Consider the following 24272-nt stretch of genomic DNA (forward strand, 5'->3'; position numbering starts at 1 on the left):
CGGAAGTAACAACCTAGAATTAAGAGGCCAGAGATGCGGCACACGACAATGGAAAGAAGTGCCATGGGAGGACTGGACAACGAGCGTGGCCAGAAAGTTGAGTCAGATATGTGATTTTTTTTTAACCTTTTGCCAGCCCTCTATGGTTCATCAAAATGGCAACTGTTAATGTTACTCCACACAAATTCAAAAAACTATTACAAAATCTGAATAGGAAATTCAGAATGTGTGAGGCAATGAAACAAAAAATAGAACATCATTTTCAGTACCAACTTGCACTTTTTATTAGACATATTAAGTTAAAAAAAAAGAAATGTAACATCACATCGCTGGGAGCTCCGAGGTTAGAGGAGCAGTGCAAACGCTTACACTAAAAGAGGATTAGGACTCAAATGCCGTTCACAATTATCAGCACTGGAAAAAGACCCAACAACCCTGTATTAACCCTCTATGTATGCAAGCCTGTGGGACTAAAAGTCCCAGGGAGCATGCTCCGACAACTCCGCAGCCCGTGACAGAGAATACTTAACTCATTCCATATCCGCTCACACAAATGCATTTTCCAGTAAGTTGGTCCTTTACAATTTATTACTGGCTATGTAGGAAGTAATTGGCTTACCTACCTGGTAATGCACATTTAACAATGCTGAACTAAGAGACGGAGAGCTAAAAGCCTGATTGTAAGTGCTGTGATTTTAAATGGCTGTTTATTGTGTTCTTGCAAAATGCTTTTTGGGGGAAGGAAATTGCACCTTTAAAGTAAAAATGTTTTATTCATTGCATTAAAATGATGTTCCCCTGTTTCCTGAAAACTTTGACTTTTAAAAGTACCAACTTTCAGTAGAGATTCAGGAGAAATTCTTCAGTATTGGAGTGATCTTAACATCTAGGCAGGTTCTCCCGTAGGGAGCAACACCTCCACAGCTACAAACGAGGCTATTACAAAGCGTCGGAAGGTGCCGCTCTCATCGTGTAGGGGTAACCCGCCTCCCCCGTTATTAGTTTTGTGCATGAGACATAAGTGCCGTGTAAGGATTTACCCACATGTATAAAAATGCACAGGTGGGGGATAAGACATAGAAAAAAAAAAAAGCCCTTTTGTATGGCAGCCTCAGCTATGATTCAGGCCACTTTCACAAGTAGCATTTTGTATCAGGAGTGGGTCCAAAACCAGCTAATGTGCAAAGGTTCTCGTTTTACATGCCCCGGGCGAGTTCCCCTCCTGGCTTTGGCTCATAAAAACAGATATAAAATAATGACCAACATTCAACCATGAAAAATTGCCTTCAGTCATGTTTGTGATGAACGCAAGTGCCCCCCCCTCTGGAAATGACCTCTGCCCCAAGAACACTGCCATCACTTTATGGTGAGCACCATGCTTCTGCCACCCTTGGCTGGTTTCAGAGGACTTTCATAGGTCATATTTCAGCATCGATGTTATAGATCTGGAACACATGGACACCCAATGAACCAACCCTACATCGCCATGAAACGAGTGATCTAAGTTTAGCAGAGCTAAATTCCTTTAAGGGGTATCGCGGCTCTGTTCACTTCCACCTTGGGAGTCCCAACCTAAGGGGTCGCGTACGTGGTCAGCATGTATTGTGCATGCTTCCTTTTCCGTCTGGCAGCCATTACCAGATGTGATGTCTCTGGCTATGCCAAACTCTCATGTAGAAGTAAGCAGAGCGGGAATACATGTAATAGTACCGAGCTCCGCAGAACTGGAGATACCAACAAAGACATTTATGGACTCCTTGTCAGTAACCCGACTGGAAGATACTCCAGGACGCAATGGCTATAGGCAATACAATGCATAGAAAGTGTAGGCGAGACAGGTTGTGGGTTCAATGTCCCATTCAACAAAGAGTCCAGAAAAAAAAAAGTACATTCTGCTTTTTGTTCTGCCTGAACTTGCTGTAGGCAACAAAGGTCATCCATGCACACGTGTAGACCTGCACTGTTTTGCTACATGAACAGTCACGACGTAGAAACCATATATAAATCCCCACCTGGTACAAAGAATCAGAGAAGACATTAGAAATCATGTAGGAGTTTCCGAATGATCTGCACATAAATAAGAAACTTAGCTCTTTGGGTAATCTACAGCCGTAATCTTTAAAGAGGGTTTCCAAGAATGCAATAAAATGGCCCTTGGAACGGAATTAAAACGGAAACCAGTCCTAGTCACGTTTCAGAACGAGCTACATTCTGAAGAAACGCAGCTCCAAGACCTCTGTCTCCAATGACTTAAGAGCTGTATCGTAAGCACACACATTTTAAGTGGCCAGTGAATGGATGTGATAGGAAGAGAAATACATCTTCTCCTCAACAGAAGACTGAGGCAGGAGAAAAAGAATCCTGTGTGCTCAGTCAACCAAAAAGATTTACTTCTTTACCTGTCATGGCCCTTCTCCTCAGATTTGCTTATGATACAGCTCCTCTGTCAGTTGAGACACAGGTCTCGGGAGCCATGTTTCTTGTGCCAGCAGTCCATTCTGACACATAATTAAAACGGTAGCCCGTCCTAGTCAAGTGACGTGGTCATTTTATCACATTCTTGGAGAACCCTTTTAACTCAAGCACCCGCTAACAAGTCATGTTGCCAGAATATCCTATTAAACAGATTACAAAAGTAAGGTTATCACATTAGGAATGGCCATGGGAGTTTGTCACCATCTGATCTGGTGGGTTACATGAGGACTTGAGTAGAGGAACCCTTATCTATAGCACTTAAGGGATTGTTTTTATGCCGCTCATTTCTGCATCAAGAGCTGATCAGAGCTGATGACGCCGCAAGCTCGCACACTTTCCGACAGGTTATTGGGGGTGCAACATCAATCATTGCAATGTGGAAATGGTCAGCATTCAACATTTTGTGTTTGGCGTAGATCCAGGATATTATTATCTCTGAATTATTATCCCTAACAAGTTGAAGAACGACTATGAAGTGCGGACAGATAAGCTCCTGGGGAGATTCCTTCATATGAACAAGGGATGGGCAAGTAGACACTTTTCTAGGGTACAAAGCCAAATCAGAAGTCAAACTTCTCAAAAGTCAGTTTTACCATAAATCCATCACCGATTCTTGTGATCCAGTATAACAGCCCAGGCCAAAACAGGAAACAAAAAAAAAAAATCATTGTTTTATGCCAAAATGCTTCTATCTTCCATGCAACTGATCCCTAAATAATATTGTAGAAAGCTACCATGTTCTTACAGGGAAGTATCAGAAACCAATGTTGAAAACGACACTTCACTGCAGACACAAATGAGTTTTCATTCCTGTTGGCGATGCCCACATTCACGGCTCCTTGCAGTTGTCCATGTAACATTACCCTGCAGCGGTGGAGGCAGTGCCTGACACAAGCAGGGCATCTGGAGATGTTGTAAAAAGGCACAGACGGCCTTGCAGGGATATTAGTTTCATTTTTGCTTGGCAGTAATACCCGGTTGAGATGCTGCTGCTTAGTTGGCATGATGCCTCACATTGGCCAGCAGCTGTGGTCTCCAAGTCTAGCTTGCGGAGGTAAGGCAGGGCATAGGCTCGCCCGTTATGCATAGTCCATCTGCGGGGCGGTGTGTGCTGCTGCAGGTTTTCGCTCTGGACTGGCTCTAGCTTCAGTGCCGCAGTCCTGAGGTCGGGAGGATATGTAGTCTCTCACTTTGATCTCCATGTTTCTGGCTCGGAGTGTTGCTAGGTGTAGCTTCTCGAGAAAATCTGGCATCCCTGGAGAAGAAAACAGAGCGTTCAAGTCTATCACCATCCCCTCCCCAAAACCGCTCAAGGGAGAGAGGGGTGTAAGTATATTAAATGTAATCGATGACCATACTAATTATGTATCTGAGGAATGGTATACTCCCTCGTGTGCTGTGATTGCAAGTGTCTTGTTGGTGGCCTCCTCATATACAGTGTCCACGGCCCTCTGCAGTGAATGCTCCCATACACCTCCCTCCGAATGATGGCACTTATGGATGCTAGAGGTATCACTCAAGAGCAAAGAAAAGAGGATGAGGAGCAGTCAATGCAGTGAGCTCATGTCACGGCGTGCCAAGGGACCCGCCCGCCGGACAGAGCGCCCCATGGGACCCGCCCGACGGACACAGCGCGCCAAGGGACCCGCCCGCCGGACACAGCGCGCCAAGGGACCCGCCCGACGGACACAGCGCGCCAAGGGACCCGCCCGACGGACACAGCGCGCCAAGGGACCCGCCCGACGGACACAGCGCGCCAAGGGACCCGCCCGACGGACACAGCGCGCCAATTGACCCGCCCGCCGGACAGAGCGCCCCATGGGACCCGCCCGACGGACACAGCGCGCCAAGGGACCCGCCCGACGGACACAGCGCGCCAAGGGACCCGCCCGACGGACACAGCGCGCCAAGGGACCCGCCCGACAGACACCAAGCACTAAGGGACCCACCCACCGGACACCAAGCGCTAAGGGACCCGCCCACTGGACACAGAGTGCGAAAGTAATTTATGACAAAGAGGCAAAACACATGTTGGGGTGCTTTGTGCAATCAGCCCTATTTCTGATTTGCACTGTCTGTCTAAAAGGTAATTAATGAATAATTATGTAGAACTATTAGTCTGAAGCATTGGGAATTGTAATGCTGCTGATTCTACTCTGTTTTATCCCTTGTACTGTGGAGAGTATATTGTATATAAGCAGGACTGGGTTTTCTGCTGTGGTTTCTATAGGTTTTTTGTTCTTTGTATTGTCTTGTGGGATTTATTTGTTCTTTACACATGGCTTAATGTACACATGTATGAAGTAATGATGGATACTTTCACTGTTTAATACGGTGTTTAAGGACACTGGGTCTGATTTGTTAGTTGTGACATGAAGAGGGACTGGGGCTTTCGATCACAGTACAAGGAAGATTATTAACCTACGTAGTTAGTAATAAACAAAACACCTGACCAACAAGCGTTTTGCTTGATCATCAGGTGATTTTAAGTCTGTTTTCACCGGCCAATTATCAAAAACGAGTGTTCCTATCAATGTCAGTTCCTGATGAACAGCCACTGTAACTACGCATTAACACAAACTAACGTCGGCTGAACTCATTGGCTGACTTCAGATCATTTTATTTTCAGTGAGATAAGACACCGCCAGAGACGGCTGTCAGCGGCTCTATCATAGAGAGCACAGGTGCGGCAGGGCGAGCACTCCTGTGTATGGCTTGTGTCATATTTCGGTTTTTACTGTCAGTGTAAATCTGTCAAAATAGCGGAAAACGGATCCGCAGGCGGAGTGACGAGAGAGAGAATTTTCTTCCAGCAGCCAGAGAAGATTCAGGGTTAAAAAGGGAAAATGCGGATCCGTGAAGCAAGAAAAACGTTACAGGCTCCGTTCGGTGATCTCGGCGGACGCCAAAATTCTCGCAGATCTGCACAAACACGGACGCAACGGACGATCATCAGTCAAAATCCGCCCACATTGCAAGTCAATGGGGAAAAAACGGATCCGCAAAAGGGAAATGGCGTATCCGTTTTTTTTTGCAAAACGGCGGATTTTGACTGATGGTGACAAACGGAAGTGTGAAACAGGCCTATGAAGGAATTGAGAAAGATCGCTCATGCTGGGTACAATCATCCTGTATGTGTGAACAGCGGCAGAAGCATGCAGTGTCTTATGCCAAAACAGTATTGCTCAAGCTCGCCCTCTAGTGTCAGCAAAGAGCAAGTGCATTTGTACAGTGGTATAGCCTTGCAGTGCACACAATGAATACACAGGAAAAATTTGAGCATGCTTGACCTGTAACCACAGTGGCACAATTCGGGTTAATTGGGGTAAATTTTTATTACAAACTATACAATTTTGAAAACACACACACATGACATATGATGTTTTGGAAAGTATTATTCCTTATACCATGTTCTATGTTGTGGGAGTTAGCATATTTTTTGGACTATAAGACATAACGTGTAGAAAGAAAAACAATCTCGCTAAAAAGTGTGCTTCTTAACAGTCCGGAGGCAGCTCCATCTGATCGTGGATAACGTTGACAACGTCCTTCTGATTACTGAAGGCTGCTTTCTCCTCTTGCCAGACACTAATCTGTTTGATCCGTGTAGGGCAGGAGAGGAAGCTACCGGGACTTGCAATGATACTGCAAATTACCAAGTAGCTGAAGGACTTTTCAAAGTCATATGATCAGTCCCATTCCTGAAAGGAACTTCAAAATGTGGCAATGTATACAGTGGCTTGCGAAGTATTCACTCTTTTGCCTTTTTCACGCTTTGCTACCTCACAAGCTGAAATTTCACTTTTTTTTTTTTTTTTTTGGGGGGGGGGGGGGTGCATCAGTTCATGTAAAGAACACGCCTACAAACTTTGAACATTCGGTTTTCTTTTCTTTGTGAAGCAAACAACAAATGGGACAAAATAACTGAAAACTTCAGAGTGTATAACTATTTGCTCCCCTAAAGTCAGTACTATGTGGAGCCTCCTTTTTCGGCAATTACAGCTGAAAGTTGCTTTGGATAAGTCTCTATGAGCTTTCCACATCTTGCCCCTGGGATTTTTGCCTGTTCCTCAAGGCAAAACTGCTCCAACTCCTTCAAGTTAAATGGTTTCCTCTGGCGAACAGCAATCTTCAAGTCTGACCTCAGAATCTCAACTGGTTTAAAGGGGTTGTCCACTACTAAGGCAACCCCTTCTTGATCTAAATGTTTGGCGCCAATAAAATAAAAATGCCTATATTCACCTCCCGTGACGGCTCTCGTGTTTCCGGGGCTCTCATGTGGTCATTATGACACGTGACCCCGGCGCCCAATCAGCGCTGGCGTCGATGTCTCCACCTCCATACGAATTGAACATGAAGAGTAAGTCAGATCAGCCACAGGACGGACTTCCCCTTGCTGTTCAATTAGTATGAATGTGGAGACAGTGAATCCGGCGCTGATTGGGCGCCGGGGTCACGTGTCATAAAAACTGCACGAGAGACCCAGGACAGCAAGTGCCAACATCGCTGGAAAGGTGCCAACACGGGAGGTATAGACTTTTTTTTATTGGGGCCAAACATTTAGATCAAGAAGGAGTTGTCCTAGCAGTGCTTATCACTTTAATATCTGGACTTTGACTAGGCCACTCCAAAACATTTACATGTTTCCCTTAAACTTACTAAAGTGTTGCTTTAGCAGGATGCTTTGGGTCAATGTCTTGTTGGAAGGTGAACCTCCATCACACTGTCAAATCACTGAGTCTGAAACAAGTTTTGCTCAAGAATATCCCTGTATTTTGCACTATCCATCTTCCCCTCGACTTGGACCATTTTCCACGTCCCTGCTGCCGAAAAACATCCCCACACAGTGATACTGCCACCACCATGTTTCACTGTGGGGAAGGTAACATAGTTTTGAAGGCTGAAGGAAGACCTTATGTCCATCTAGTTCAGCCTATTTTTAGTGCAGCTGTTCTGCATTGTTGATCTTGGGATGATGAGCTGTGTTGGTTTGGAGCCAATTAATTACTATATTTTTCTCACTTCACCAACTTAGACTATTCAGTGCTGATGTATCACACACAAATCGGATTACAAAGATATTTAAACACAGGTTGTAATGTAACAAAATAGTTAAAATGCCAAGCGGATGAATACTTTGCAAGCCACTGTCTGTGTGTTCATCAAGCAGAGTTGTGTGTGTATATACAGCACAGCTGTGTTTGCGCATGCAGTGGTGTTGTGTATATAAAAAGCATATACCGTATTTTTAGGACCATAAGACGCACTTTTTTCCCAAAAAATTTTTGGGGGAAAATGGGGGTGCGTTTTATGGTCGCAATATACTTACAAATCATGTGGCGGCGGTCCTAATGCAGCCTCTGTTCCCAGGCTGGTGCGGCGATAGCTGTGCTCTGTGGTGCGGTGGTGTCGGGGCTCTGTGGTGTGGCAACAGAGCTGCGGGGGCTTTCGGGCTTTGACAAAATGCCGGCGGAGCCCCCCACGCAGCACAGAGAGCCACTGCCGCCACACCACATAGCCCCGCCGCCCCACAGAGCACAGCCACCCCGCACAGAGCACCACCTGCAATAGAGAGCACCACCACTGCACCAGCCTGGGATTTCCCGAAGGCCACCCACCCAGCCTGGACCACCTTCACTGGTAAGCTGAATTCAGAATGTAAGACGGACCCCCTTTTGACACATTATTTTTTTTCCCTATTTCCCTTCTGAAAATTTGGGGTGCATCTTATGGTCCGCTGCGTCTTATAGTCCGAAAAATAAGAGAAATACTGCTGCAGAGAAATACTAGAAATACATTTATTACTTTTATTCTACCCTAGTGAATTAAAAATAGGTGGTATTGACCCCCGCAGTTGTACACCGCCAAGGAAATTTCAACCATCCCAGCATCCATGTTCAGATGAGAGATTAGCAGGAGATGTGACCATGTGACACTTTCGGAGAATACTGTACCCCATTCAATACTGAATGGTTATGTAGAGGCAGTAACTGGCAATTATATCTCATTGTGTGATGGGAGGTGATCGTACGACGCCATTTCTACACCCGCCGAGATGTTAACCTGTAATAAACTTACCGCTGGAAACCATCCAATTCACACAGTAGCGAGGAAACACGGTCTGCGGGTTGTCGCTGTAAACCAGCAGGTAATCAAAGCCATTCTGAAGAGGAGAGGGCACAGTTAGCGAAAGATTCCTTCCAAAGCTGTGTACAAGGGCTCGTTCACACAGAAGCTCACGGGAAACATCCCCACGGGTTAGAATAAATGAGACGCACATAAGATGCAATATGGGCCCCAGATCTGTAATAAAGCCTGAGCAAACTACAAACAGCAATGTATCCTACTCTTAAAATCAGGTTTTTGTTACTCCATTAGAGAGACCCAGATTCCAGTAATGTGTCACTTACTGGACTGCTTGCTGCAGGTTTGATAAAATCTCTGTTTTCTCTGCTGGAGCTTTGCCAGTTCTCTGAATGCTGAGCTCTGTAAAACCCACCCACACCACTGATTGACAGCTGTGTGCACTTTGCATAGGCAGAAAGCTGCCAATCAGTGATAAAATCACTATTTTGTCAGCAGGAGATTATCAAAACGGCAGCAAGCAGCCCAGTAACACCTTGCTGGAATCAGGGTCTCTGAATTATGCTGCTCTCAGATTAGGTGGTGACAGATTCAGTTTAATGACAACCCTCCAGGTTATTTTGCTCTTTTTACCTAGGGCACACAAACTTATGGTTTTCTGTTGCTCCCTGACTGAAAAACTGCTGTTTCAATCAATATGCAAATGAGAATTAAAAGGGGTATTCCCATCTCCAAGATCCTATCCCAATATGCACTAGTGGTAATAATAATATTAGCAAATACAGTACCTCCAATTAGAAACAAAGTATAGTTTTTCTGATTAGCTTTGTCTATTTCCTCAAGTGTAGGCATTGTAGGACCTTAGGTATCTATGGTTATGACCACTGACATAGTGAGAGTTAGCTAATCGCTAGTGGTCGTAACCATGGATACCTAACGTCCTACAATGCCTGCACATGAGTAAAGACATAGCGAATTAGAAAAACTATACTACATTTCAAATTGGAATTATATGCTAATATTATATATTGGGATAGGATCCTGGAGATGGGAATACCCCTTTAAGTGCTCTGGGTGTGATCGCAGCACTTCCCAATTCCCTTTAAATTACTGAACATACACATGTGGCTAACCTTAAAGGGTTACGGACTTACTTTTATAACGCTGATGCATATATTTTTGGCAATAGGGATTCATTAAAGGGGTTGTCCAGGCTAGGGACAAAAATCTGCTGCCATTCAGCTTCTACAGCCTCTATGTATCACAGTACACAGCAACCTGCAGAATGAGCTCGCTTGATTCCAGGGTCGGTCGTTGTTACCTTTCAACTTTCCAAGAGACAATTTAGGAAAATAAAGATAAGGATTACAGACTCTGCCATCAGAGGAGCTTACTGATATATTCACTGTTAACTCATTGGGCTATGTACAGAAATAGATAGAGGCTGCAGAGGTCAAACCAGTCTTTTTTAAGAAACCCTATTGCAAAAATTATTATTATATTATCCAAAAAATACATGCACTAAGAAAAAAAAATGCCACAACCAGTGTCAATATCCCTTAAGGGCTCATGCACAGGAGTATATTATAGCACCTTACAACATCCAAATGCCCCTTTGTAGAGCTGTAGTGTGGCAAACACACTTCTATGAGGCCCTGCTGTGCTCCTGTACGCCCCCTGTGTCATGCAGAGACATATGGGGTCTTAAGCAGACGTACCTCATCAAAGGTGGTGTGCGGCCTGATCACCATCTGCGACTGATAATTACGGACTCGTACATAGTTAGGGGATTCTGGCACCTCGGGATGTTCCACCGCCCTGTGGGATTAAAGCAAAAATTTGAAAAGAGGTTGTATTACAGCAGAAAAAGGTTGATTTATACATATCTGACCTCAAAATGTAGCCCCTTTTGGCCATGGTCTGTGCCTGCTATTGAGAGGTATTCCCAAGATCCTATCCCAATATATAGTGGGTGGAATAATAATAGCAAATACCTCCAATTAGAATTGTAGCAGTTCTTCTGATGAGCTATGTCGCTTACCCCGTGTGCAGGGCATTGCAGTACCTTAGGTATCCATGGTTATGACCACTCAGTGGCAGTTAGCGATCATAACCATGGAGATCCAAGCTGTTGCAATGCTGTGCACATAGAGTGACATAGCTAATCAGAAGAACTAAGCTAATATTTGGAAGTATTTGCCAATATTATTATTACATCCTATAGATACTGGGATCGGACCTTGGAGATAGGAATACTGCTTTGAGCCTCATTTAAGATAAGAACGGCGATTTTGGACTCGGTTTTTTTTCCACTCAGTTGAACTTGTGCCATCTACTCAATCACTGGCCTCAGAGTCTGAAGCCATACATACAGGCACGGGATAGACGTGATCAGCTGCAGGGAAGAAAACAGAGAGCGGCAGGGTGCACAGAAGCAGTAGTTTACACACCACATGGGGGAGGGGGACAGGTGCTCTTCCTGGGATGATGTCCGCTTTTTAAAGCAAATCCGTCAGGAAGCCGATGAAGCATTAGGTTACCCAATGTAACCTGTTCTCCATGCCAAAAAGCTGCTTAGTGCCAGCAGAAGGGTCAGTAGGGGGCGATCTCGCTCTGCTGCCGTTTTCTGACCCTTCATTTCCATATACATAAATTGTATACTTGTATGAGCCAATGTTGCCACCACGAGCACGGCCCAATTGTCACATAAGGCACAAATACAGGCTTGCCCGGCAGACTACACAGTGTACTCCTGGCCTGCCATAGCCTTGATACTATAACTGAGGAGCACCAGCCACTGGGAGATTGTATCAGAAAGAGCTTAAAGGGGTAGTCACATCTCCAAGATCCGATTCCAATATGAAATAGGTGTAATAATATTAGCAAATACCTCCAATTAAAATAGCAGTATAGTTCTCCTGATAACCTAGGTGACTTACCACATGTTCAGGGCATTGCAGCTTAGGTATCCATGGTTCCAACCACTCATACAGTGACAGTTAGTTGCTAGCTGTTATAACCATGGATACCTAAGCTACTGCAATGCCCTAAACATGGGGTAAGCGACATAGGTTATCAGGAGAACTATACGATTATTCTCATTAAAAGCATTTCCTAATATTATTATTATTATGCCTACTACATATTGGGGATAGGATCTTGGAGATGGGAATACCCCTTTAAAGGGAACCTGTGATCAGATTCATGCTGCCTGAACCACGGACAGCACAAATCACAGCGCTCTAACTACGTATTTACGGCAACCCCAGCCGATCATCTGATGTGTGTGCGGCCTCCATGTCTGGAGAAAAGGATCAGGTAAGGTGGGAAATTCAGCCCCCGATTCTTGTTTCCAGGGAAGATAAGACGGTGTCGGACACGTCAGAGAGCGCTTTATTGACTCTACGCGGGATTATCATGAAAGGGCATGGCGTAGAGTGAAAGGCGCGGAGCAAAATTCTGGAGGAAAGCAAGAAAATAATAAGAGGTGTAAAGTCCAAGAAGACAGTGCGAAAGTGCAACATGTGTATCAAACAGCAGCAACCGCTGATAACTTTGCTTTTTTAAAAATGTGTCTGGTCTACAAATTAGATTCAGCAGATCTATTAGTTTTAGCAGATCTAGCGCACCGAGTTTTGCATATTCTGTGACAGGTAATAGCTGAAAGAGGAGAACAAAAAAAAGATCAAAGAACAAAGAGTGACTGGGTACGTAAAGTCCAAGAGAACATCAACTGCAGGTGCAAAATGGGTTAGAGCTTGAAAAGCGGGAAAACTCTCCTCCAGAGTCTTATCTCATGTGTCAGATAAGCAATCTGAGGCAAGGCAACAAAGGTAACACGCAATCTGCAGACAAGGCAACAAAGGTAAAGGGGGTTTTACACATAGCGATATCGCTAGCAATATCGCTAAAACGTCAATGATTTTATGACGTTATAGCGATATTGTTGTGTGTGATACTTACCTCCGACCGGCTCCCCCGCTGTCCATCGCTGATCGCGCGAGATCGGGAGGCTCCATTTCTCGTTGGGCGCTTCCTGCTGTGTGAGACGAGCGATGCTGGACGCGGGCGGGAGGACGTCTGGATCGCTGTGTGTGAAAGGTGAGTATCGTCCGCTGCTTCGCTGCTTCATTGCTGTGAGATCTTCCTGTGTGGAAGCTCACTAGCGATCATTTAGCGATGCACCAGCGATCCTGACCGGGTCGGATCGCTGGTGCATCGCTAAATGTAAAAGGACCTTAACACGCAATCTGCAGACAAGGCAACAAAGGTAACACGCAATCTGCAGACAAGGTAACACGCAATCTGCAGACAAGGTAACACGCAATCTGCAGACAAGGTAACAAAGGTAACACGCAATCTGCAGACAAGGCAACAAAGGTAACACGCACCTCAAAACCAAGGATCTAGGTATTTATACCTTATGCCTTAACATTTCCAAGAGCACCCCTTACATACTGCCTCCTTAGATGACCTCACTTTTATTCCCACTCCACTTCACTGTCCCCTAATGCTACCTACACATTCATGCTTTTCAACTCCTTACACCTTCACTCTATTCCTCTGTTCAACCTCTCACATGTTCACCGTATCACACCACAATACATACTCACTGGCCTCACATCATTATAGATCCATACACACCTTCACAAAGGATGTATGACACTGTCCCCACCTTATGTATCACCTATCACTAGATTTTTGGTTTTATAATACTTTATAAAGTTTATTTATTGATTTTTGTTCTTTTATTGTATATATTGTAGTCATATCCCTGATGAAAGCTCGAGAAGTAGAGCTGAAACGTTGGATTGTAACACCACCCTTTTTTGGATTGTAACACCACCCTTTTTTTCACAATCAATAAAATCACAACAATTAAAGACTGTAGTTGAGAAGACTTTACTTTCATGTTATTAGTGTGCCGGGGTTACTCCTATACTTAAGGCAACAAAGTTAACACGCAATCTGCAGACAAGGCAACAAAGGTAACACGCAATCTGCAGACAAGGCAACACGCAATCTGCAGACAAGGCAACACGCAATCTGCAGACAAGGCAACAAAGGAAACACGCAATCTGCAGACAAGGAAACACGCAATCTGCAGACAAGGTAACACGCAATCTGCAGACAAGGTAACACGCAATCTGCAGACAAGGTAACACGCAATCTGCAGACAAGGTAACACGCAATCTGCAGACAAGGTAACACGCAATCTGCAGACAAGGTAACACGCAATCTGCAGACAAGGTAACACGCAATCTGCAGACAAGGTAACAAAGGTAACACGCAATCTGCAGACAAGGCAACAAAGGAAACACGCAATCTGCAGACAAGGCAACAAAGGTAACACGCAATCTGCAGACAAGGCAACAAAGGTAACACGCAATCTGCAGACAAAGCAACAAAGTGCAGAATCTGAAACGCGGGAGTTAATGTAATATTTTTAATGTACCTGGAACCCTTTAAGATGTTCTAATAAATTAGTTGTTTTATATCCAACGGCTGGATACCTTCATTTGCTTTCTCTAACGAAGTACATAACGTAGAAACATCAACAAACAACTATTCACCATCACAATTATATTGGGTTGTATGGGCAAAGTGTGGCCCACGTATGGCTCTTTGGTTGTTCTTGGACGGCCCACAGACTGACACAGCCAAAGGGCTGGATACACCAGGGCCTCGCACCATGTGGCCGCCCCCGGCCCAACGTCTCAGTTTCACCAGTATCTGCATCATTGGGATCCATATACTGGGAAAACCAATAATGGAGCAGGGAGCCGTCAGCTTCCTCTCCCACCATTGGGTCTGTGTGCCTGAGCGCAGTAGGCACGAGGAAGTCACTACACTGCACCAGCCGTGCCTCCGTACGCTTCACAGACGTGAGCAGCAGTGGGACAGGATTAGGCAAGTAGCGTTAATTCTTTTTTTAATTAATAGTACATTGTGAGAAACTGTGAGGACATCACACTGAATGAGGGGCTGTGCGGGGCATCATATGGTGCGGCAAGAAAAATAGGGTTGGTGCGATTTACTGCTTTACATAAACTTTATAAAAGGAAACAAATTATATGGTTTGGATTAGCTGCTGCAGGTAGGAATACACGTTCCATTTAATTAAGTTCTGCCTGATGAAGAGCCCCCCCGAAGCACAGGGCGAGCCACATCCCCCCTCTGCCCCACAGGTGCACAGGCCGCGCCACCGCCCCCACGGGCCGCGCCACCGCCCCCACAGGCGCACAGCCCGTGCCACTGTCCCCTAGTGTGAAAAACGGTGCAGAAAAAGGAATGAACATGATTATTGCAGGACTACCCTTTAAACGCATTCTCAGTATTAATGATGACAAATGCAATAATGATATAATTACCGAGAAACCAAAACCATGAGGTTGTTCTCCTGGTCAACATGATACTTCCTGACGTAGACATAATCCCGGGAATACATGGGATACTGTAGAGAGGGGAAAACAAACATGTAAAAAAAGGTGGAGGTGGCAGAGAGGAACAAACCCCAGTGTAATGAAAGCTGTGCCCGGTGTAGCGGCATGGCTTACTGTGGCTCCACTGCCGGAATCCCCCCATATATCTATGTATAGTGCTCTGGAGATCTTTAGCTGTCAGTACTTAGTGACCAATGACATGAGAAGCTTTCATTACCGTGTAGACCTGTCCAGAGCTCACGTAACACGATTACCAGAAGCTTAATCCAATCTGCTGTTTTAGCTTTAGTTTCTTTAGGGAGTACAGCGGAATATTTTTCCTAATTAGCAGCGATTACTCTGATGTTTAGTCTTATAAAATATGCTGTTGTGATGGGGTCCCAACTGCTGGAAGAACAAGAACCCTGCGTCTCCTATTTGTGCTCCGGCAGCATGTATGGTCCTCTATTCTCTGCTTCTTCACCAAGACCCGCTAAAGTAGGGGTCTCAGAAAAACTGGGTAGAGAAGAAAACTTAGGTCTATTTTCTCCATTTCATATAAACACAAAAGTTTTTATAGTTTCAATGGACATCATGTAATACTTCATTTCCCCTCCGGGGGTGCTGCAGAGAAATTAAAACACTAGTACTGATCATCACTAACGGTCCGGCGGAACAACCGATGATCGACCCACAGATATTACAGGGAATCTGTCAGCAGATGTCTGCAATGTAATCTGAGAACAGCATGATGTAGAGACCCTGATCACAAAAATGTGCCAGATAATAGGCTATGTGCTGTAGTTTGTTTTTTTCCTAATCAGTGTTTTATCAGCAGGAGATTATCACTACATGACAAGCGGCCTCAGTCAACTTCTCTGTGTAACCCCAACCTCATCACTGGTTATCAGAAAGCTGCCATCAGTGGTGTGGGCGGGGTTATACAGAGCTCAGAATTCTGAGCTCTGCTACATCTACAGCAGAAAAAACAGGGATTGTGTCATAACGACAGCACCTGCGCAGACCAGCAAGTGACATCACTGGAATCAGGGTCTCTTTCCCTATATCACGATGATCTCAGATTATATAGCAAAAACCTGATGATGGATTTCCTTTAAATAAAAGACTAGTTGGACTTACAGGAAAATGAGTGACCCAGTGAATGACTTCAGATCCAGAGAGCACATCTCTCTCGACCACTTCCAGTTTAATGACCAGTGCGTCCCACTTCTTGCGATACTCTGTGTCCAGCTGAGGAACAACATATGACACTGAGCTGTAGAACACAGAAAGTGTCCAGGAACACGACACGTAGGAAGGACGTCCTACCTGTACATTAAAGAACTGCCGAGGCGTCACATCCCGGTACGAGCCGAACACTGCGGGGAAAAAAAATAACACCAAGATTATTAATAAAATGGAAAGACGCAAACTGCAGGTACGAATCCATGACTACCGATGCTGAACGTGTTCACTAAAAATATTAGGTCGTGCGTCCTGCCCATACGGGCGAAGAAGAAAACCGCCACATAAAAGCAGCAAAACTCACACACCCATGGTCTGAGCGTGGATCAGGATGCACGGAGCGACCCTGGGTCTCCTGACCCAAAATTTGACAGCCTCATGGGCATAAATGAGCCTGTGGACTTCGGGTCAGGAGACCGGCAGTCAGTGCGTGTGCTGCGATCCAAGACACAGACCAGTGACCCAAGCGATGTGTTTGTCATTTTCCACTGTACACTGGATGTAATGAGTGCGGATGATCCAGAAGACAGGGGAAGCACAAGAGGAGCCTCGTGTACAATGAGGTAGGGGGCAGATTACAGACTGGGTCATGTCCTACACTTTTCTACGTCCGTCCCATCATGACCAACCAACAATCCAGAGCACTCTGACGAAGCAGCCGTGATCATGTGGGAGTTACATGATGGCCTTAGCTATGTGACGCCGCCCGCGATGCTCAGCGCTACCGCACCAGGGGGGCTATCGGTGACTTCTATGGCAGCTTCCCCATCACAACCGTGCAGTGCTTTATCAGTGTTAGGCCGGTTTCACACTAGCGCATTTTCAGCGCGCGCACGGCCGGGGGTAGCTCCGCCCCCGATCCGGCTCTCTGCCCGGCGTGCCCGCCCCTTCCTTGTAGCGCCGCCTCCTAGCGGACGGCGGCGCCTGCGATCGGCGCACCCTATCTTTAGCATACCAGGGATTCGTGACAGATAATCATCCGGACCGAAGGCACAAACCCGATGTCTGTATTGGTCAATGTGTGTACGGTCTGTATGCTGCCCAAGAAAAAACGGACAGCACACGGACGTGTCACAGGCATATGTGAATGTAGCCTTACCTGCTCTGGCTCTTGGGATGAGCCCAGCCCTGGATTACAATCACAGTGCCTCACATCGGATTACCTCGCTATAAGTGGCACTATGTCTCCGGCCTAATCTGTGCCGTAAATGTCGGCTGAGTAGCCACATATACTAAAAAGAGACGAGGATGAAAAAAGGAGATATTGATTATTATTAGGACAGGTATCGCTGTGTTGTACGGCAGCCCTCTGACAATTCTGGATGTCCAGGGTACAACAGCAGAAAAATGAATGAAACACCGATGGTAGAACTGAGCAAAAATATTTGTTCTGCCCTTGTCGGACATCCAGTAAAGTCCTCCGTGGCAGCCGGACCAGGGCAGTCCTTACGCCTGTGCCCAGAATCCTTCTAGCCTCAACGTAAATCATGGGGCTCAAGGATGCCGGTGGCAGGAGTGAAGACTCCCTGGTCCGGCTGCCACAGGGACTGTGCACCAAAACAGAGCAGCGAAACTCATTATGCTCAGCTCCAGCAGGTAACAAAGATGGACACTGATGGAAATCCTGCCTTTTGTTCATAGAAGGGGGAAAAAAAGACAAAAAAACAATGGGACGTCTGAGATCTTATGGATCTTCTGGTAAGTCCAGCTGCAGTGGAATATTTCAGTCATCGAACTTATTACACAGCCACAGTGATTGCAGGTAAAATCCACAAGATGCCGTAGCTTCACCATGGATGACACCCCTATACATACGGCCTATCTGCAGCATGATGCACACAGGTGTAATCTGCGGTGTGACGCCACCACCATAAATCCGCCACATCTCGACTCCCCTCATAAGCATCGCAGATAAAAGATGAGTGCTTTGATCCAATCCCTCTTGGGGTCCACAGCAGCTCAGTGGTTCATTGCCACATGGGTCCACCTGGACCAGGGCTGTAATCTCCCCAGCTGCGGCACCAGCACCGAGCCCATAGCTTTTTTTTTTTAGGTTTCCATCGGAGGTTTGGTGATATTACCACCAGGTACATTTATAGACTGGGCTGCTCTGGCATTTTCAGCTAATGGAATCCCTCAACGGAAAACTAGAAACGCTGGCGGCTCAGCTATACGGACGCAGGCAGGCAAGAAGAGACCGGTCAGCTAGCCAAGAGGCCGAGACCGTCCACCTCATCCCTGGCTGCAGGGTTTCAGTCCATTCACTATCGGACCCATAGACCATGCATTCAACGTTCAGCTCTATTCAGGACAGGGCTCCAGAGCCCCAAATTGAAGATTCATTAGTGGTCAGATCCCCAGCAAGCAGTGAATTATCCCCTACTGCATGGATAACCCTTTATAGAATGCACCAGCAGGCCCTAATGGCGAGCCAGTGTTGGCCATCGCCTGGGGGTGCAGTTACCGCTGCCGCTCTCTAGACTCACAGCGGTGACTGCGCCACCACCGCCCCGTGACTGACACCGAAGCACTGATGGGGGGGGAATAAAGTCCATTTTCTCTCCACAGCGTTCAGCTAAGTGCAGGCACCGGGCAGTATAATAGCCTGGAGGATAACCCCACATCTGCAGATGAATCACATTTTTTTCTGCTGACACGTTCCCTTTAAAGACTTCAAGACGGCAGCCGTCACTTCCGAAGACCATCGGCTGCTGATGTTTGACACGTACCTGCTCAGTGATTAACTCCAACATCCAACTGTGAGCTACAAGCCAAGTCCCAGCCAAGGACCCCCAAGCCTTGCAGCCTCTTCCTCCCGATTTTACAATCAATTATCTGGTGACAGCAGTCTGAGCTAAGAAATCAGCAAATTAAGACACTTTCTACTAGAGTGCAGCCCCTTCTTCCTGCCGCCCTAGGCACGTGCCCTCAAGTACTTTATTTTACGTATGGACCTAGCACGGACACAGATTATTCTGCATGCAGCCACAGATGTGCTGAGCACCTGCCTATAAATACGAGTGGAGTGGAGTGGCTCCGTTACTTACAGATTTTCTTAAAACGGTCCTACAGCTCAGTAATCATGCTGCTGCGGACAGATGGCAGCGGTCCACCACTACGCAGCAGCAGGGATAAGCGACGCCCCTCACCTCGGTACTGATACAGGTGCGTGCCCTCGATCAGCCGCCTCCAGAGACGAAAGTCCTTCTTAGCCATCACCAGCTCCCAGCCTTCTTCACTGTCATCAGATCCCGGGGTCTGGTCCGGAGACACACGACACGCCAGCTGCATCCGCTTCATCTCCTCCGACGGCCTGCGGACAATCAGTATCTGTGAGATTACGGACACACGTCAGCACCAGGCGTCTAATGGAGCAATACTGGGCGAGCGGTGATCATTTCATCCAGACATGGGCAGAGACCAAATGTCCTGCAGCTGCTGTCCGCCCCATCATCCCCGTTATGGAGCCATGGAGATAAGCGGCGCCCGATGCCTGAGACACCATTCATAGAATAAGACACCAATGACTGCACAGATGGCAGCCGCCCTCCATGCCTGTCCCCGTGCGGACGGGAACGGCCAGCAGACCTGTCAAAGGGCAACTTCAGAGCTGCCACCGGCTAAAAGGCAAAGTACAGCGCACACGGGTACAAACTCCATAAAGGGGTGAGGGCAGGAACGACAGCGCGGCATTAGCACGGCACGTCCAAGTGTAACACTCCGGAGCTGCACTCATACTTCTCCTGGTAGACACCGGCGCCGAGGGCTACAGGAGCGCGGCATCCGCGGGACCAAGGTCCTATGGGGCAGCGGAACAGGTCGATGGGGTTGAAACTTCACCCCCGGCGTCCAGCGCCTCTGATCAGTGTTTTGGCTGTGTCACATCACCGCTGCAGCCAATCACTGAGTTTCAGCAGGGCCGCTAATCTTAGTGATTGGCTGCAGCCAAGACCAGAGCAGCGGTGAAAAGCCGGGGAGGGAGAGTATACCTATGCTATATGAGAGTTCAGATCCACTGTAAGACCCCCATATACAGGAGTCACAGGAGATTTGGCTTCCATTGATGAGATCCGCATCCTGCTTCTCCCAGCAGTGAGTGCAGGGGGCGCACTACAGGTCGCAGCACGGCCGGCTGTCACCCTCCTGTCAGACAGTGTCAGTGTGCAGTGCCCGCCCTCACCTGAGGATCTCTTCCTCCCGCACACGTTCCTCTTCCCATAGAAAGGCCCCGGTGAGCGCCGCCAGCAGCCTGCCCGTCCGCCCCGGCCTGCCCCTGTGGCGCAGGCCCCGGATGAGAGCCCTGGCATTGCGCTCTCCGTGGCGCTGCTGTGCCCTCCCGTACTGGCACAGTGGAGGCAGGCGGGTGCGGAGCCATCCCACGATCCCCGCCGACACACCGCGCACGACCTGCTGCCACATCCCGGGACAGAGCGGCCTGCGCCGGCCTGCAGCACGCCAGACACGGGAGGCCGGGGCCACGCCCACCACAGCAGCCATTGGTGGCTAGCGCTCAGGCTTGTTCGCTGATTGGACAGACGTTCTGTCACTCATGAGCTGACTTCCCCCAGCACCGAGCACAGCCGTCCTCAAGGGCATTGGGCAATGAGAGGAGCAGAGAACGTGCCGGTCCCGGCCGTGTAAGTGCCGGCAACTCCTCGTGTACCGGCCTCCTGCTGGAAAATACCACAGGGTACTGCTGTCCGGCAGCTCTACATGTGGTGTTGTTTGGCAATGTGGCAGTGAACATGAAGAGCAGCCTTATGTGCCCTTCACACACCCTACAGTACCGCAGTGTCCGCATACAGTGTGCGCTAAGAGCCGACTCTAAGGGGACCGCAATGGGCTCCGACACCTGCCCAAGTCACCCAAAAGTATTACAGGGGCAAAACAGAGGTCCCCAAAAGTGCCCAACAAAGGACAAGTTCCCCACTATTTGTTGATTTAGGGAAAACTCACAGTGAAATGTGACGACGTATTATGGACAAAAACTCTGTATAAATGTTTCATCGTTTTACTTTTTTCAAAATTCAAATGTTAAAAAAAAATGAAATTAAAGTAACTTCTTTGAAAGCGAGCCCGTGCGGGACAATCTTTGGTCTTGGTCGTAACGTGCCACGCTTGCTGGCACTGGTTGTACTTGTCTCAGGAACGCTGCAGATTATCTTTACAGCCACTTGTAAACAAATCCTGGAAAAACTTCTGGAAAGTTGGATAGCCCCTTTAAAATGGGGTTTCACCTAATAAGAAAGAGGACCGCAAAGTCTGTAGAATAGCAAACAGCAGGTACTGGAGTCTTCAAGGGAATCTGTCACCCATATTTAGTGATATCATGTAAACATCACTAAATTGTGCGTCCCGTAAGGATTCTAGTAGGGCTTTTGACTCCCCCCGACCCCGCACCTTTGAGGCATAAATACCTTTTTTAGCTTGTTGGGGATGCATGCAAATCGTCGCGGTCCGGTCCGATGGGCGTGGCTTAGTGGTATTCTCCTTCCCCCACCTCCTCGGCTTGCTTCATGTAATCTTCGACTGTGAATATCACAGACGCCGTTTGTTTCCGCGCTTGCGCAATGTAAAGGCCCCCAGCGCCTGCGCAGTATGCTTTGCCCAACTGTGAGCAAAGCATAAAATCGCTACTGTGCAAGCACCAGTATTTTCCAGCGCGTTCTATGCCCCGGAAGTCTTCACATGCAGGACACACTGGCTAAAGTTGTGGGGGAGTGGGGCTGGCTCCAGGTTTTCATGTGCCCTGGGTCAAAGAGTGTCAGTGCGCCCCTTTAACACATACCACAACTCATGATGCTCTGATACGGCACAGAAATATAGGTATAGTACAATGACAAATACTTCACTTCTTACATGACATGACTGATCTATTGTAAACTGTACAATAGCTCAAAAAACGGACAGTATATTACTCCATACAGTATTATGGCCACCACATTGTGCGCCATACAGAGTAATGAGCCCCATATATTTCTCCATACAGAATAATTGGCCCCATATAATGTTCCATACAGTATATGATGAGCTCCACATAATGCTACAGTATATGATGGTCCTCATGGACAATACTCCAGTGTATAATGAGCCCCGTAAATGCTGCTCTAGTGTCTGATGTCCCATATTTGGAATGCTCCAGTATATGATGGGCCTCATGGATGATGCTCCAGTGTCTTAAGGGCCCAAATAATGCTCCATATATAATGGACCCCATTTCGAATGATCCAGTGTATAATGGGCCCCGTAAATGCTGCTCCAGTGTCTGATGTCCCCCATTTGGAATGCTCCAGCATATGTTGGTCCCCATGGACGATGCTCCAGTGTATGATAGGCCCTAATAATGCTCCATATATAATGGACCCCATTTCTAATGCTCCAGTGTATAATGTGCCCCATAGATGCTGCTCCATTGTCTGATCTGCCCCATTTAGAATACTCCAGTATCTTATGGGCCCAAATAATGCTCCATATATAATGGGCCCCATTTCTAATGGTCCAGTGTATAATGGGCCCCGTAAATGCTGCTCCAGTGTCTGATGTCCCCCGTTTGGAATGCTCCAGTATATGATGGGCCCCATTTTTAATGAACCCAGGCATGGTGTTAGGCGTCGGATTTCTGTCACTGCACAGCGGGAATCCCAAGCCTTACTTCCAGCGGTCTCCCATTGTCTCCAGCCACAGAGTAGATACATAGATAAAAGATTTGATGGGAGGAGGGCTTCTTTAAGACAGCACTTCAGGTGCACACCACCTCCTCGGTAAGCATTAACCTGGGAGTCAGGGGAGCTGTGAAATGCTACATTGAGAATAACCCATTAAATATCTATATATTCTGTAGTTTTGTCTACAGCTATTAAAGGAGTTTTTTCTCAAGGAGCACACCATGGCCCTGCCTGCCGCTTGCTGGGGGTGGTGTGCTCCTGAAGATTGACACTTTGGCCTACAGCATGGTTAAGCCGCTGACCTGAACGGTGCACTCTGCCATGCTGCAAACAGAAGACGCCTATCCCTCACACGTAACTAGGTGTTCAGAGGTGTTTATTCCTTACACGTAATTTGGGGTTATACATTTATATATAGCAGGGCAGGGAGAAACAGTGACTCATTCCCTGGTATTATGCTGTTAATACTCCTATTAACCATGTGAATAGCTGGTTTTGTTACTATTTCTAGCTCACATACAAATGTGATTTTTTTTTTTTTTTATTCTAGCATTATATTTGCACAAGTCTTTATGTACTTCTAATCTATAGGCTAATATAGTATTCCCAGAGTGGTTTTCCTTGTACTGATTATGTGTACTTTATATAAGACTGATAGAAGATTTTACAGCATGTAAACATTTAACCTCTTTTTTATATTTTTCAGACACTTTAACTGCATGAAATCTTTATTATTTAAGACAGATTTCTTAAAAGGTTCATTCATAAACTGTCACTTTGGCAGGTATGACGCACGAGTCTCCACGAGTTTGTGGGGAGGTAAAGTCATCATTCTGATGGAGAAGTCGGCAGCAAAAATGAATGACCCTGTGCAAGACGCTCAATTTTTTATTTTTTTTTTGCCTCAAATGTGGGCATTGCTGAGCAGTAATTTTGGAAAATTAATTATTGGCGTATACCATTTTTTTTTCACTGCAAATTAATAATTTAAAACAAGCTCAGCGTTTGGAGTCTGACTCCTATCAAGATACGTCATGTCACAAACTACATGCCGCCGGGCACCTCCAGAATGCCCGGACTATTAGATATTAGTAAATGTGGGCCGGTGCATTTCAAAGAGGTTGTTAAAAAAAACCTCAAAATAAGGATAAACTGGATAGTCAGCATTTTACAAATATAAAAACATCGGAGAGAGATTTTTCATTACCAATTTTTTCTAAATTTTAAAATACCTGTGCTCTTTCACGATTGGACCTCTATGAACTAAAATCTTAACGCTATAGGGAGATGCGTACTATGAAATACTGAAGAACTTAAAAGTACCATCTAAAATAAGGCTGTGGCTCCCTGGTACATAACATGCAGATCTGTTTTTTGTGCG

At 46.5% G+C, this 24272-nt stretch overlaps 1 protein-coding gene across 1 annotated transcript; it reads right to left on the reverse strand.

The window, feature by feature from the left end:
- Window positions 1–259: 259 nt before the first annotated feature.
- Window positions 260–20720, reverse strand: STARD7 (StAR related lipid transfer domain containing 7). The gene is made up of 8 exons (XM_073559528.1): window positions 20407–20720; window positions 19376–19539; window positions 16311–16360; window positions 16122–16232; window positions 14931–15013; window positions 10278–10377; window positions 8554–8638; window positions 260–3730 (listed from the first exon to the last, which is right to left on the reverse strand). The coding sequence occupies exons 1-8, from the start codon at window positions 20643–20645 to the stop codon at window positions 3555–3557; spliced, it is 1008 nt and encodes a 335-aa protein (XP_073415629.1). The 5' UTR covers window positions 20646–20720; the 3' UTR covers window positions 260–3554.
- Window positions 20721–24272: the final 3552 nt, after the last annotated feature.

Source organism: Dendrobates tinctorius, unplaced genomic scaffold, assembly GCF_039654945.1.
Source record: "Dendrobates tinctorius isolate UK_male_01 unplaced genomic scaffold, ASM3965494v1 ptg000272l, whole genome shotgun sequence".
In the NCBI taxonomy this organism is placed as follows: Eukaryota; Metazoa; Chordata; class Amphibia; order Anura; family Dendrobatidae; genus Dendrobates; species Dendrobates tinctorius.